The sequence below is a fragment of the Trifolium pratense genome, linkage group LG3, assembly GCF_020283565.1.
Source record: "Trifolium pratense cultivar HEN17-A07 linkage group LG3, ARS_RC_1.1, whole genome shotgun sequence".
In the NCBI taxonomy this organism is placed as follows: domain Eukaryota; kingdom Viridiplantae; phylum Streptophyta; class Magnoliopsida; order Fabales; family Fabaceae; genus Trifolium; species Trifolium pratense.
The window spans coordinates 53,316,665-53,331,354 of NC_060061.1; the positions used below are offsets into that span (position 1 = coordinate 53,316,665).

Sequence of the window (14,690 nt, forward strand, 5' to 3'; positions counted from 1 at the left end):
ATTTACGAGATAAAACTTCTATATTTGTATCCTTAACTAGTGTCACGGGGCACTGTTTAACATTTTCCTTGAGGTATTAGTACATTTTGTTTTTCTTAGCATTCAGTTAGTTTTATTAGTAATAATCATTAATCGATGACTTAATCCATGAATTTGAAACAATTCATGCAAGTTACTCCATGAATTTTTTAAAATTGCATCATAGTTTCTGGTGAATTTGTTCTATGATAATCAACTTCATCACTCCATTAACTTCAAACTTTATATCCATATCCATGATTAAGTGCAAAGTTAAACTATTACTCTACGCAAGTTTTAAATTACTTGTTGAACCTAAAGTTTTATATGGAGTGTGTTTGTTATCACGTTTACATGACCCTTGACGTGCGGTGAAGTAGAAGACAAACTTTCTGGCTTAAAAAATTCCACGTTAGAGATACAATGGGACGCGATATTTCAATTGTAGAAGCCAATCCAAATATAGGTTTAGTTTGAGTTGTTTGACCTTAGACCATCTCTAGTTTAACATTTTTAAGTCATTATCATGAGTAACGTCTCAAGTTAATGAAACTAGTAAAAATTTATGGTGAACCTGAAGTTTTAGTTTGTGTTGCTTAACCTCAGACCAACCCAGGCAACCCTAATTTAACATAGTCGTCATTATGAATACTGTCTAAAGTTTACTAAATGATAAAACTAGTTTATGTAGATCAATGCAGTTTTGAAAAATTCATTAAACTTAATGAAACTAAAATTTAATTTAATTTTTGAAATTTGTGAACAGTTTGAGATTGAGATTAAAATATTGGACTTAGAAATAGAGAACTAAAATCATATTTTATTTAAAACAAGAGTACCAAAAATGCAGCAACAAATTAATACTAATATGATAAAGCCAAGTGCTCTATAAACAACTTTAATTTCAATAGAATTTTCATTTGTAGCTACTGACACAATGCAAAGCCAAGTGCATAAGACAAAAATGAAAATTAGCATAGTAAACTATTTATTGAAACACTACACCATACTTGCTTTTATTTTTCGTTTTTGGTAGATACACCATCCTTGTTTTTTCCAAGTACTCCTGTTTAATACTATTACTATGTTTTGTCAGAGAAATAAGTATTGTATGTTGAATTCAAACCTTGGAAATTTCAACTCCCAATGTTAGATTCCCTGCATACCTATATCATATGGATGAGAGAGAAGAAATAGAGAGTAGGTGGTATTTGGATTCACTACTGTCACAATTCCATGCATTTACACGGTCAATATATCGATGATCGTTGGATCGACAACAACCGGTTTAGGTTTCAAACATGACATTTTAGAGTTTAAAAGAAAACTAAAATCTGCTAATTTATAAATTGTTCGATTTTAATTCAACAATCACCAACATACTTATAGATCAATAGCTGAGATTGTTGGACACGAATTACACACAATTAGTAGAATGGTGCTGTCACTCAGTCACAAAGATTTCAGTCGTCTGCTTAAGTTTAGACACTTTAAAAACGAAAGAAAATTTAATTTTTATTTAATAATTTGAAAACACTATCTTTAAAATAGGATTGTTCGATCTTTATCGGACGGTGCTTATCACTTAACTGCACGATTGCATGATATCTTGACTGCGCTCAATCCAAGTCCGATATTGTTACCACATGCACATGGAATCCAAATCTTGGAACTGGACTCAAAAGGGGCATGTGTTTTTCTTTTTCTCTCAGTCTCAAAGAGAGTACATTGAGTTGAAGTTGAAAGCATAGAGAAAAGAAGAGCTATCACTTTTTATATTCACTTCCACATTTCAATCTAAAATAGTAGAAAGCTGAAGAAAAATATTTCAATAGTTCAGAAGTCAGACTGAAGTATATATTAGCATCATTATCATCAATCATCATGGTTTGAAAAAGGTTGGTCTGTGTGTATACATCTTAATTTATTTTTGTATGCTAATAATATATATTATATTAATTAATTCATTTCTATTTTTTTTATCACAGTTATTAACATAGCATGACCAAATCTAGAAGCTAAAGTTCATCCATTCAATCAAACAACATGAGTTATAGTTTGTGTGTTCAAGTGCTATTTGAGTGAAGCATTGAACAAAGTTTCAGATACTACTAAAAGCCAAGCTATGAATCTGTGCTACACATGCAAGCCTCATGTGTATGATATTTTCACTATTATTGTCTAACATTGCAGAAAATAATGGTTTTGGTCAGATTCAATCAGACATATTTTTCAGGTCTTCTGTTTCCTTGCAGTAAATAATGGTACCTTCAATGACCTATATACCCTACCCTATCAATTTATTTATGACCTACATAAACATTATTGGAAGTTAATATTTTTTTCATGAGGCTATGAGAACTAGGTCTAATCAAAATTCCACAAAAACTACTTCATTCTTTTAGCCATCTTTGAATTGAATACTAGTTCTTATTCATGGATAGTGAAAGCAACATAGAAATTTCTAGTAACAACCTCAAAATCAAGATTGCAACAAGTAGTAGCAAAAAACAAGGTGAAGAGAGTTTAGACAGTATTTCAAATTTACCTTCACCAACCATAAAATCTTCCATAGAATCATCACCTTATGAATCACCTCTTGTTTCTCCACCTTCATCAGCATTTGTCTCAGCATTACAATCTCCATATATATCTCCAAGAGCCACACTTCCAAACCCTACTAATAGTACTATTACTACATGCACCTCCACTACCACAAATCCTTCAACACCAGAAGATTTGCCTAGTAGCTCATACACCCCTCCTTCTGATCCTTATGAGTTTTCTGATGACACTTCTGATACAATGCTCAAATTCATGACATGTGTTCCTGAAACAGTTCCACCAAGAATCTCATTCTCATTTCCAGTTCCTAGAGTGTCTTTTGCAAAAGGTCCTGTTTCCCCTGCTACCACCAATTCCAAACTTGGAAGCTGTGATGTCTACATTGGATTCCATGGACAAAATCCGAATCTTATTCGCTTTTGCAAGTGGCTTAAATCTGAGCTTGAGCTTCAAGGTATTGATTGTTTACTTGCTGATAGATCAAAGTATTCAGATATTCAAAGCCATGAGATTGCTGATAGAGTCATTTGCTCGGTTGCATTCGGCTTAGTGATCATCACAAGTTCGAGTTTTCTCAACCGTTTAAGCATGGAAGAGGTGAGATTCTTTGCTCAAAAGAAGAACTTAATTCCTATATTCTTTGATGCATTGCCTGCTGAGATTATGTCACTTCTTAATTGCAATTCAATTGATAAAGAATGTAAAGAAGCGATCGATGGACTAGTAAAATGCAATGAGTTTTGTCTTGAGGCTAATGATGGTAATTTGAGAAGTTGCATATCGAAAGTTTCGAGTATTTTAAGAGCAAGACTTGGTAGGAAGAATGTTGGTCATAAGGATAATCATAATATGCAAGGATTTGAGAATTTATTACCTTTTCCAAGGAATGCATATTTTGTTGGAAGAGAGAAAGAGATTATGGAGATTGAAGCTTTACTTTTTGGAAATAGGAACTTAATGGAACAACAAGTTCAAGATCATTATAGAGCCAGTGGTAGTGGACAATCTGAAGGACTTGCAGATGAAGAAAGTGAAAGTACAGTTGGAAAAGGCGGTGGCGGAAGGTATATAAGCCTAGAGATAGGGAGGAACAAAGAACCAAATTTAGAGGCTTGGATTGAACAACCAATGGTAGGAAACAATTCATTGAAGAGGTTGAAGAATAAGAAGACAAAAAGTGGAAGCTACAACAAGAGTTTGTGTAGTAGCAGCAGTGTGATTTGCATTAATGGAGTTTCTGGAATTGGAAAATCTGAATTGGCATTAGAGTTTGCTCATAGATATTATCAAAGGTATAAGATGGTTTTGTGGATAGGTGGTGAAGCTAGGAATCTTAGACAGAACATATTGAACTTGTCACGAAATTTCGGTTTGGATGTTGGTGCTGATACCGAGACAGAAAGAGGTCGAATTCGCAGCTTCGAGGAGCAAGAAATCGAGGCATTCAAGAGAATCAAGAGGGAACTTTTCGGTGAAACGCCTTATTTGTTGATAATTGATAATCTTGAAACAGAAGAGGAATGGTGGGAAGGGAAAGATTTATATGATTTGATGCCGAAAAACAACATAGGAGGGACTCATGTTGTCATCACTACTCGGCTTTCGAAGGTAAAAAACTATGATACCATTCACCTTCCTCCATTGCCATTATCTGATGCAATGACTTTGATAAGAGGAAGAAAAAGAATCGAGTATTCAATAGATGAGGTGAATTTCATTGAAAAATTCTATGACAAACTTGGTAGGTTGAGTTTTGGTTTGTCGATGATTGGTTCGTTGTTGTCAGAACTTTCAATTAGCCCTTCTGCACTCTTTGAGTCTATAGACCAAGTTTCACTCAATGATGATTCAAACTCATGTTGTTTGAGTATTGCACAAGAACAATGGTGCAAGAACAATCATTTCCTCATGAAGACACTCCTTTTTTGTTTAGAAACTTTGGAGAAAACTAAAGCAAAAGGAAATTTACTTGCTATAAGAATGCTTCTTGTTGGTGGTTGGTTTTCTCCTGCTCCAATTTCAGCCAATTTGTTAGTGAATGCAGCTAAGAGTGTTTCCGCAAGTGAAAATCATCTCAAGAAGTGGACAAGCTGTATGAGCCTAACATCGAGTTGTTTATCGCCGCAGACATGGAAAGACGAAGAAGATTCGGCTTCGCTTCTTGTGAAATTTGGACTAGCCAAAAGGACTAATCTACATGATGATGGATGTTGGCTTCGTTTCCATTCCATAACACAAACATTTGCTAAAAGAAAAGGTGGTTTGAAATACGCAAAGGCTGCAATTCAAGGAGTAAGAAAAATGAGCAACCATGTAGTCTCAGATCATTTATGGGAATCTGCTTTTCTTGTTTTTGGATTCAAATCCGAGCCTCCGGTCGTGGAACTAAAGGCAACCGACATGGTTTTGTACATCAAAAGAACAGCTCTACCGCTCGCGATTCAAGCCTTCACTACGTTTTCAAGATGCAATTCATCTTTAGAACTGTTAAAAGTTTGCACCAATGCACTTGAAGAAGTTGAGAAGTCTTTTGTAACTCAAATACAAGATTGGTCTCATGACTCAATTTGCTGGAAAAAAAGGTTGCAAAGAAGACAAAAGGTTGATGAATATGTGTGGCAAGATGTTACATTGTTGAAGGCAACATTGCTTGAGACTAGAGCTAAGTTGCTAGCAAGAGGAGGACATTTAGATAGTGGTAAGGAACTTTGTAGAACATGTATTAGTATTAGAACTGTGATGCTTGGTCATAACCATGCACAAACCTTGGCTGCTCAAGAGACATTGGCAAGGTTGGTGAGAATGAGGAGCAAAATATGAACATAATAAGCATGAACATGTTTGTTTTGTTTCACCATGTGTCTTGTCCATTACAGTTAAACTTCATATGGAAGTGTAATATTTATTATGGTAATGTAGAGTGAATGACCAAGTTTTTTCTTGAAATTGTGCAACTTAGTCTTTGAATTTATTAGTATCAAAATAATCATTGAAATTGAAAATTATTAGTTATCTTGTGACACATAATATATTTCAACTTATAAAATGTGCATGTGGTTAAAACAAAAATTGTAGAGTTTTTGCTTAAATTAAAATATTTTAACATTGAATACCAAAAAAAAAATATTTTAACATTGTTGTAGGCGCAGAAAGCTACTATACGAACATGATTTTCTGCTATCAAAATACACACCGAATTTTCAAAAATTAATATTTATATAACTAATGTGTCCCTAATGTATTGCACCCCAATGAAGATGTGTGCACCACAAAGTATCTAAACATATTCAATAATATATTTTTTTGGTCTAAGGCTCCGATACCATCTTAGAATTGAGTTTTGGGCCTAATTCTTCCTTACAAAACCGATTTGTAAGGTGAAGATTGTCATCACTTATAAACACACATTTAGGTCATCTTATGACCGATGTGACACTTCTTAATAAACAATAAAAAAATTAATAATTCTAAGATACAAATCTGAAAGTATCATAGGATATGTGTATCCACAAGTTCAACTGAGATTCGATTTAAAAAGGGCATGATTCTGATTGGACTGACCAGCTTGAAGGTGGTTCACCACAAGTTGATGACAGTGATTTTTGAAATCAAATATTCTTTACAAATAGATGCATCTAGGATAGACATAACTGGAGAACAGATTGCCTGCAGTACATTACTCCCTCCGATTTAATCTGAACCATACCCTTTATTTTAATAAATGCAATTTTAATTTTAAAAAATAAATGAAAGGCACAGATTGAACTGCAACCTCTCAATTACTGGAGAGCATCTGTTCTCGTATCTTAGGCTTTTACACAACTTTATTATATGGTGGCTTATTATATTTGTACACACTGTACTTGATCTTTGTATAGTCTTAACTCTTAACTTATTTATATTCAATCAATAAAGCTTGATGATATTGATAAACTACTTAATCCTTATATTGTCTTCTGTTTCGACCATGATTCATCTTTAACAGAAATTATTATCTACTTGAGCTCAATCACTTGGGTAATATCCATTATACACTAAACATGGAGCATGCTCCAATTTCGTTCGTTCTATTTGACTTGATATAAAACCAGTTCCTATCAGAATACATTTTTTATAATTAAAAGAAATATGTGGTAAGTAACCATATACATTATAAAATTGGATTCACAATTTAAACTCATAGGCACAGTACAGGACTATAATTGGCTCAATATCTCGACGAATATGTCGATATAAAGCCATTTTATCAAATATTTCCTACAGATAGCCAATACATAAGTAAAGTTACAACAGGATATTTTACAATTTTGACCCTCTAGCTCTTAAAATAAACTAAATGCCATGCCGCGATGTAGAGATTACAGGAAATTAGCTTATATAATGCCAAACAGGAGACAATTGGTAAAATGGAGAGAAAAATATCCAAAGCAGCATTTTCACTTTTGTTGAAACCCAGTAACCTTTTAACACAGGACTGTGTTGACTTTCACTATTGTTGAAACCTAGTAACCTTTTAACAGAGGACTATGTTGACGTACGATGCATACCTCTACATAATGTCTCCCAAGAGGATTTGAGTGATAATGGCTCAGAAGTGCTTCTGATAATCCTGTGATGGTGGCTGCTCCCACGGGCGCAAAAAGCCTATACAAAAGATAAATAGTTGAGGTACATACAAAACATGAAATCCAATACAAGAATCTGCAGACTGATATATCATTATTTCATAAATTCAGTAAGTTGATGATTACATATGTTGCAATAATCAATGACTACCTTCGTCTCTAAATATAGGACTCCGTTGACTAAATCACAAAAATTAAGTATTAGATTTTACACTTCACACTTCAGGAAGGAGAATTAGTTTTATACTTCCATCATAGTATTTCTTACAAGTTGCAGAAAAAAAAATATGTAACATAATTACAGGTATGTTAGTAAAGAAATCATTAATGCAATTGAAAATTTGAAAAGGGTCTTAGTCTTACAAAAAGGGATAAGAAAAAATCTCAAGAGGGTCCTATATTTAGGGACTGAAGCAGTAGGTTTCAATTCGAGACTTTGATCATGCTGTAACTAACAGTCGTAGACTCATATGTCCAGGTACTTGTCTAACCAGCTATGTTTAAATGCACTCACGCTTCCCCACCTCTCTCTCAAAGAACATGCAGCAGAGAAGTTTCTTTTTATGATCCTTCTCAAATTAACAGAACCTAACCTTCCCATTATAGTTGTTGATATCATAAGGTTTACATAGGCAAAAGAACTAGCTACCAAGTGTCACTATAATGCAGTGAAATCATTTTATTCATATTCATCATTGTTTTGGCTAACCCAGAATAGCACAAAGCTGCATGAGTAAAAGAGACGGGGCTGAAGAGGTGGCAAAAGCATAATAGGGTGAAAGATGTCAATGGTAACTCAATAATCATGCAATGAGGATCAAGAGTGGAGAAAATAACTTTGCCAAGGGAAACAAAAAGATGGGTTACTACTGTGGATAGAATTGCGCATGTGAGGGTGAGGTGGATATAAGCAAATCAGCCAGTGAAACAAACTCAAATGTTCAATCTGAGAGCCATGGCCATTTGATAACTGCATTTGACTGGACCAGACAAAAAAGACTAGTTAAGAGCAGGTCTGGACAGATTGTGGCAGAAGATTGTGCCACACCCCAGAATTGGTTGACAAGGTTGACATGTCACATCAATGCATAGCAAGATAGATGCAGCGTTGTCAAATAGCTGTTACAGCGCTATAGTGTAACAGAATTCGAAAAATCGCTCTTGTTCCATAATATGCTATTTAGTATGAAGTGTTGTCAAATAACACCAATAACGATGCTATAGCACGGCAACATAACGGAACGCAAACAAACCGCTATTTTCCACAATCAGTGATTAACAACATTGGATAGATGGTAACAAGGTTAGGTGGACCGGTTGGCCACCGAGTGAAAATTCAATGGTGGGGTTGACCAGAGGATAAAAGAAAACACAAGTGGTGAACTTCCACTATAAATAAAACATACATGGAAGTGTCTAGCGTGTCTGTGAATTAGTGGGGAAAATACTGTGGTTCAAGAATAGAGGATAATAACATTCATTAAATACAACAAATAAATAGACAGCTAATATCTCTACCATCACAAAAGCCAACGAAAGCATTAGTGTGGTAACCAACTCAACCACCCATAAACGCACCATTAAAAAGCAACAAATACAAATCACATATACTTTTTACAAAAAAGAGAATTAAAGAGAACTGACATACTTAATTCTCCCAGCGACATATATATGGAATCATCCTCGGCAAGTGTCCCCTGAAATAAAAGAATGAAAGTACGTGAAAATCATCAATTGTTATTAATAATCATGTTATCTGAACAAAGAAAATGCAGCTGACAAGTTGATTGGCCCCGTTCGTTGTATATTATAAAGACAGTAAACATCAAGTCCACAAAGGTTATTTTAAAATGACATGTATGAAAAAATCTAAATCAATTTAGCTAGCATCAGTAAGTACCGTTCCATTGTGAAGGCCTATTTCATCGTGCACAGAATTTATGTCGTCGGGTACTGATGAGCAGTTTGTGAAATCTGTCCCAAGCAACTCTGATATCATCAGCCCATATCCATCCTGAACATCATGTATATCAGCAGCATTTTGAGCATGGCTGGTAAAACCTTCAAGGCCTGTAAACATAGTGTCTGTCCTGTGTGTTTGAATAACAATATATTAGTATTAGAGCTGCAAGGTAAAGAAGGGATCTTTAAACTATAAGCTTCAGCTAATTTGTTCACTGAGTAACTGGAAGAAAGGATGAAAACCAGATCAATTAGGACCCTGTTTGGATAAACAATTTAATTAAGCGGTGCTATAGCATAAGAGCTTGTCATATAAGTGCTTATGTATAAGCTGTTTGTATAACAAAAACTAGAATAAAATCAAACTGTTTTCATAAGTTATCCTGGAGAGCTTATGGGCATGTCATAAGTTGTTCCCATTATCTCTCACAAACAGTCTCACAAGTGTTTCAACTGGTAGATAAGTTCAATAAGTCAATCGCAAAATACCCTGGGTCCTAAATAAAAGCATGCATAAAAGGAATAAAATGTATAAAATGATATTGGTGAGAGAGCTGCAAGGCAAAGAAAAGATCATAAAACTATATGCTTCAGTTCAGCTGATATTTTCACAAATGAACTGGAAGAAAGAATGATAACTAAACCAATAAGGTCCTAACGAACATTGAAATGGAGACACGAGATAAAACAGTTAACAATGCTGACATAAAGCATGGAAAGAATATGGAAGAAACATACTTTCTATCTATACTGTCGATTGCCTTTTCTTCAAGATTGGAATCACTTTCTAGATCAATTACTTCAATCTCTTTGCCATTTGTTGTATGAGTAGTGAATTTGCCTGATACACTAGCAAGATTTTTGGACAGATCAATATCAACTGGTACAACTTCCTTTGTTTCAGGAACAGGAGGCGAGTAAATAAGAACTGGATGATCAACGTGATTGTCATGAACTTCAGATGCTTCGATGAGATTCAGATCACAAGTTCTAAACGAACTTGACAACGGTGGCTTCTCCTCTGAACATCCGAAAAAGGATCTATCTCCCTCGTCTGTGAACTGAGAACTACTCATAAGGTTCCCTTGATCAGAAACCATATTCACCTTGTCAACATGTGAAATTTCATCATGCTCTGGACTCTCTTTCACCTCAATTGGGATGTTATGGAGAAAGTATGCCTCAGTCTTCGGTATAGGGGAGGGCAAGGCCTGCCACTCTCTCAGTCTTTTGGCGTCCTCCCTAACATCATCTTCTTCCGCAACACGTTTCACACCCCTTTCCTCAGACACGGAACTGCAACCTCCAAATTCCGGTAGTTCAGTGGTAGACTCTTGTCCTTTATCATGCATATAACCCCCATCTTGATCAGATTGAGACTCAACAGATTGATCTTCCTCAGCTTCAAAAGCAGTATCCAATTCCTTCATATCCTCGTCAGAATGGACAGGTTCTGATGGTTCTGCCTCGGGACTATCCGAGTCAAGATGCACTATATCATAAGTCTTTTCAGATAGCAAATCACCTGAGGATGAGCCTTTAACAGACTCATTTTCAGCTAAGACTTCGGGTCCTTGAAGATTCCCAATATCGTGAGCATTCCCTTGTCCATTGTTCACATGGGGAAGAGCATTCAAATTCTTGTGTGTCAGCGAAGAGCGTGTCTTAGTAGGCACCTTAATAGATTTACACAGTGAAAGTAAATCAGTGAAAACTATGCCAGAGCTATTATTCTCCTGATCACTTGACTGAGCAGACGAATTCTTCGAATTGTTCGAGATGCTTGGTTTATCGCCATCATTAGATTCACCACTACCAGTTCCATTCTTCACCACCTCCTTAACATCACCGCTAATATTCTCCAAATCATTGGTACTCCCAACAAACTCCACATCCATCTCACATGCATCTTTTCCTTCAATAGAAGAGCTTTGTTTCGCTCCCGACAATTCACCATCAAACACCTCATTCTTATCAGTCTCAGCTTCCAAATCATTACCATCCTCATTCGAATTCAATTTCTGCATCACATTATCAACAACACCACCAACAGCAACCTCCTCCTGCTGCTGCAGCTGACGCTGCTCTTCATCTTGTTGTCTAACACCATTGCCGACACCAGCACCACTACCACTACCACCATCGCCAGCACCACTACCACCATCGCCAGCAGCAGCACCTCTACCAATACCACCATCAATATTATCATCATCCTCCCTAATATCCGAACCACCTCCAAATCTATCAGACCATGATCCATTCCTTCTATACTCTCTATTACCCCAATCAAACCCATTACTGTTAAAACTCCCTCTCCTCCTACTACCACCCTTTTCTCCAAACTCTTCAAACCCTAATTTCCTCCTCCCAGCAGACAACCCTCCATCCACAATCGGAACCACATTATTCCCCAATCGAGCAAGCACCGATGCCCTCCCCCCATCCACCGAAATTTCCCCCAAACCAACACCACCTACAACACCACCACCAACTCCAACACCAACACCAACACCAACATGCTTCTTAAAACTACCATTTTGATTATTATACAATTTCAAAGACAAAACACTTGGTGGCAACAATCCCTGAGAAACTAAATACTCAGCAGCTAGCCTACCCGCCTCAACAAAAATATCACCGCCACCGCCGGGAACAACGGCAGCAGCACCAGGAACAACAACAGCAGCAGAAGCAGGACCTCTGCGGTTGTTATAACCTCTTCCAAAACCAACATCACCACCACCACCGCCGCCACCACGGTGGCGATATTCAGAGGCATAAAAGCCTCTAGGACTACGCTGCCTAGGGTGCATACTATTTCAATTTCAATCTAACAATAACAATAATTCAGATCAAAATCAAAATCATATGATAATCATAAAATTCAGAAATTCGATAACAAAAAATCGCGAACACCGAGAATTGGTGAAGAATAAACAAAAAAAAGGAGGGAATTGAAAAAGTGAAAGAATCAGATCTGGAAATTGAAGTGACAGTGATGAGTATGAAGAAATGAAATTGAAGTGGTTGAAAATGGTGATGAAGGTGAAAGGAACACGGTAAGTGTTGGTGGGGAGAGAAACAGGAGATTAAAGCTTATTATAAAATTGATTATCAAGTGTCCAATAATATATTGACATATCATATATTGTGTTTAAAAATATATGTCATATTCATTAAATGATATGACGATTGTATATCATTGAATATATGTGTAAAATAATTTTACATTGATAATAGTATGTATAAATTGAACTCATTTGTTTAAATGATACGTGTTGTTTGCGTGAATTAATTTTACACTTGGAAATCAATAAAATTGGTTAACATTAAAAAAAATGAAGTGAAATAAGGTGATATAGCAAAAAAAAAAAAAACATGATTCTAATTGATTGATTTATGGTATAAAATTATTTTAAATTATTGGTGTATCTTTCCTTTGTCATTATTTTGTGAATGAATTCAATGGATATTCTTCGTCTAGTTAATTTTATAATGAAATTTAATTGAAATCAAGCTGTAGACTTTTTTTTACATGTATATTTAATAAAATCATATTATTGTTCCACATTTATAGATTAATTCTTTAGCTATTTTAACATTTTTATAGATTAATTCTTTAAACATTTTAACATTTTTTTTCGTAGATAGAGGAAATGACAAACGATTGAAAACATACATACACAAAAAGTGGAGAGATTGAGGTTTGAACTTCGTTTATGTCGTCCGACACTAGCATATTCCACGTTTATGTCAGTTAAGCTAAAATTTATATACACATTTCAACAAAATATTTAGATGGTAGTATGATTTAGTTGTATATGTATAAAAAATATTTTATAAGTATACAAATTAAATCATATATTAGTAAAATAAGTAGGTTTGATCTAGTGTAAAATTGAAGTAGAATGTATGAGATCATATGATCAAGTGTAAAAACTTTAAGTAGAATGAATATATGAGATCATATATGTTAGATTTTTACTAAAAAGTGAAAGCAACTTACGTGTGTTATTTGTTGGATCTTGTTTCTTTCATCTTTCTAGTCCACTACTATTGTATTGTTGCTTCCATTGCCACACAGATAATGCTCTTTATCTTTATTTCCTTTCGTTTTCATTCATTCATAAATAGTTAAATACATAATGAATGGATTGCACGCTCGTACGAAAGACTGAAAAGCTCACTTTAATTTATTATTAGTACAAATATTTATTATTATTCCTACCACTACTCTACTAGGCATAAATTAAGACCAGCTTTGAAATTAAACGTAAAAAAAAAAAAAACAGACCGGTACTACTTTGAAATTATATTTGACAAAGAAAACTTTGAAAATTTTAATTATTTTTTATATATTGTGCATGATATAAGTCTATTTTACTTGTACGTAGATATTAAACAAAAGTTTAAATATAACTTGTCAATATTAAATCAAACACGCAATGCACCAATGTTTTTTTGTTGTTGATAGACGAAATGATAGAGTAATTGAAAATTCACACGCGTAAAGTGAAGTGATCGGAGTTCCAACCCCAATTATGACGTTTGACACTAATAATTTCAATATTTTTGTCAGTTGAACTAATATTTATGAACCAACGCACCAATGTTTTAATAAATTTATAAGTAAAGTCTGAATTTTTGTTGGATTTATGTGAAGTAACATGTGCACTTTTATTACTAAGACATTCAAAGTATATAGACCTCAATATCGGTCTCTAGCTTAGAGCACAAGCAACACCTACTGTCAGCTGGTGACAGCAAACCGTTATAGACTCTTCGAGAAACTTACAGTTCTTGAACAATTGGAAAATCAATTCATCGTCGAGGTAACGGTGATGAGTGAAATTTAGTTTGCGGAGTTTGAAAAGTGACAATGAAAGTGCCTCTACTCCATCAGAGCAATTTACTAACTTTCTAGGGCAACTGAGATCGAGTTCTTCGAGCAAAGGAAAACAATCGGCGATAAGTTTGAGATCAATGCCATTGATAGAACCAATGTTGGAACAAATGAGTGAAGTTAAAGTTGTAATCTTTTTTGAAAAAGCTCGCAACCCAGCTGCAGGAATAGTGTCATGGTTGGAGAGATTAAGAGATCTAAGTACCACTTGTGTCACACTATGTTGGTAGATAGACCAAAATTTAAAAAGTTGGATTCTTTTGTTTTCTCTTGTCAATATATTATACTTAGTAGATTTTTTATTTATGTCATGAATATCATATTTCTGGTTGATATTATCAAGTTAAATAATTACCTTGCGAAGATGTATATCAACGTTATTCACGCTTTTCAGGGAGTTTGTTGAGAGTTGTAGTGCTTGTGTAGCAAAGTTGTGGACAATCTTACAAGGTTTACGTTGTGTTTGAGATCTTGGTTTTCGCTCGGTAGAGTTTCATATTGACTCTCAAGTAGTGGTTAACATGATCAAGGAAGATACGTGGTGAGTTCTACTTGATTGGGAAGTCCGCATTCAACACTCTTATTATGAAGTTAATCGGTGTGCTGATATGCTTGTT

General features: G+C 34.9%; 2 protein-coding genes across 2 annotated transcripts; one reads left to right on the plus strand and one right to left on the minus strand.

Annotated features, from left to right (window-relative positions):
* Positions 1 to 1,697: 1,697 nt before the first annotated feature.
* On the plus strand, positions 1,698 to 5,582 carry LOC123918335. Its single transcript, XM_045970354.1, has 2 exons — positions 1,698 to 1,916; positions 2,007 to 5,582. Exon 2 carries the CDS (start codon positions 2,455 to 2,457, stop codon positions 5,401 to 5,403), a length of 2,949 nt encoding a protein of 982 aa, XP_045826310.1. The 5' UTR covers positions 1,698 to 1,916; positions 2,007 to 2,454; the 3' UTR covers positions 5,404 to 5,582.
* Positions 5,583 to 6,714: 1,132 nt separating this feature from the next.
* Positions 6,715 to 12,287, minus strand: LOC123914093 (uncharacterized protein At4g26450). Its single transcript, XM_045965088.1, has 4 exons — positions 9,909 to 12,287; positions 9,109 to 9,298; positions 8,857 to 8,905; positions 6,715 to 7,227 (listed from the first exon to the last, which is right to left on the minus strand). The coding sequence occupies exons 1-4, from the start codon at positions 11,981 to 11,983 to the stop codon at positions 7,172 to 7,174; spliced, it is 2,370 nt and encodes a 789-aa protein (XP_045821044.1). The 5' UTR covers positions 11,984 to 12,287; the 3' UTR covers positions 6,715 to 7,171.
* Positions 12,288 to 14,690: the final 2,403 nt, after the last annotated feature.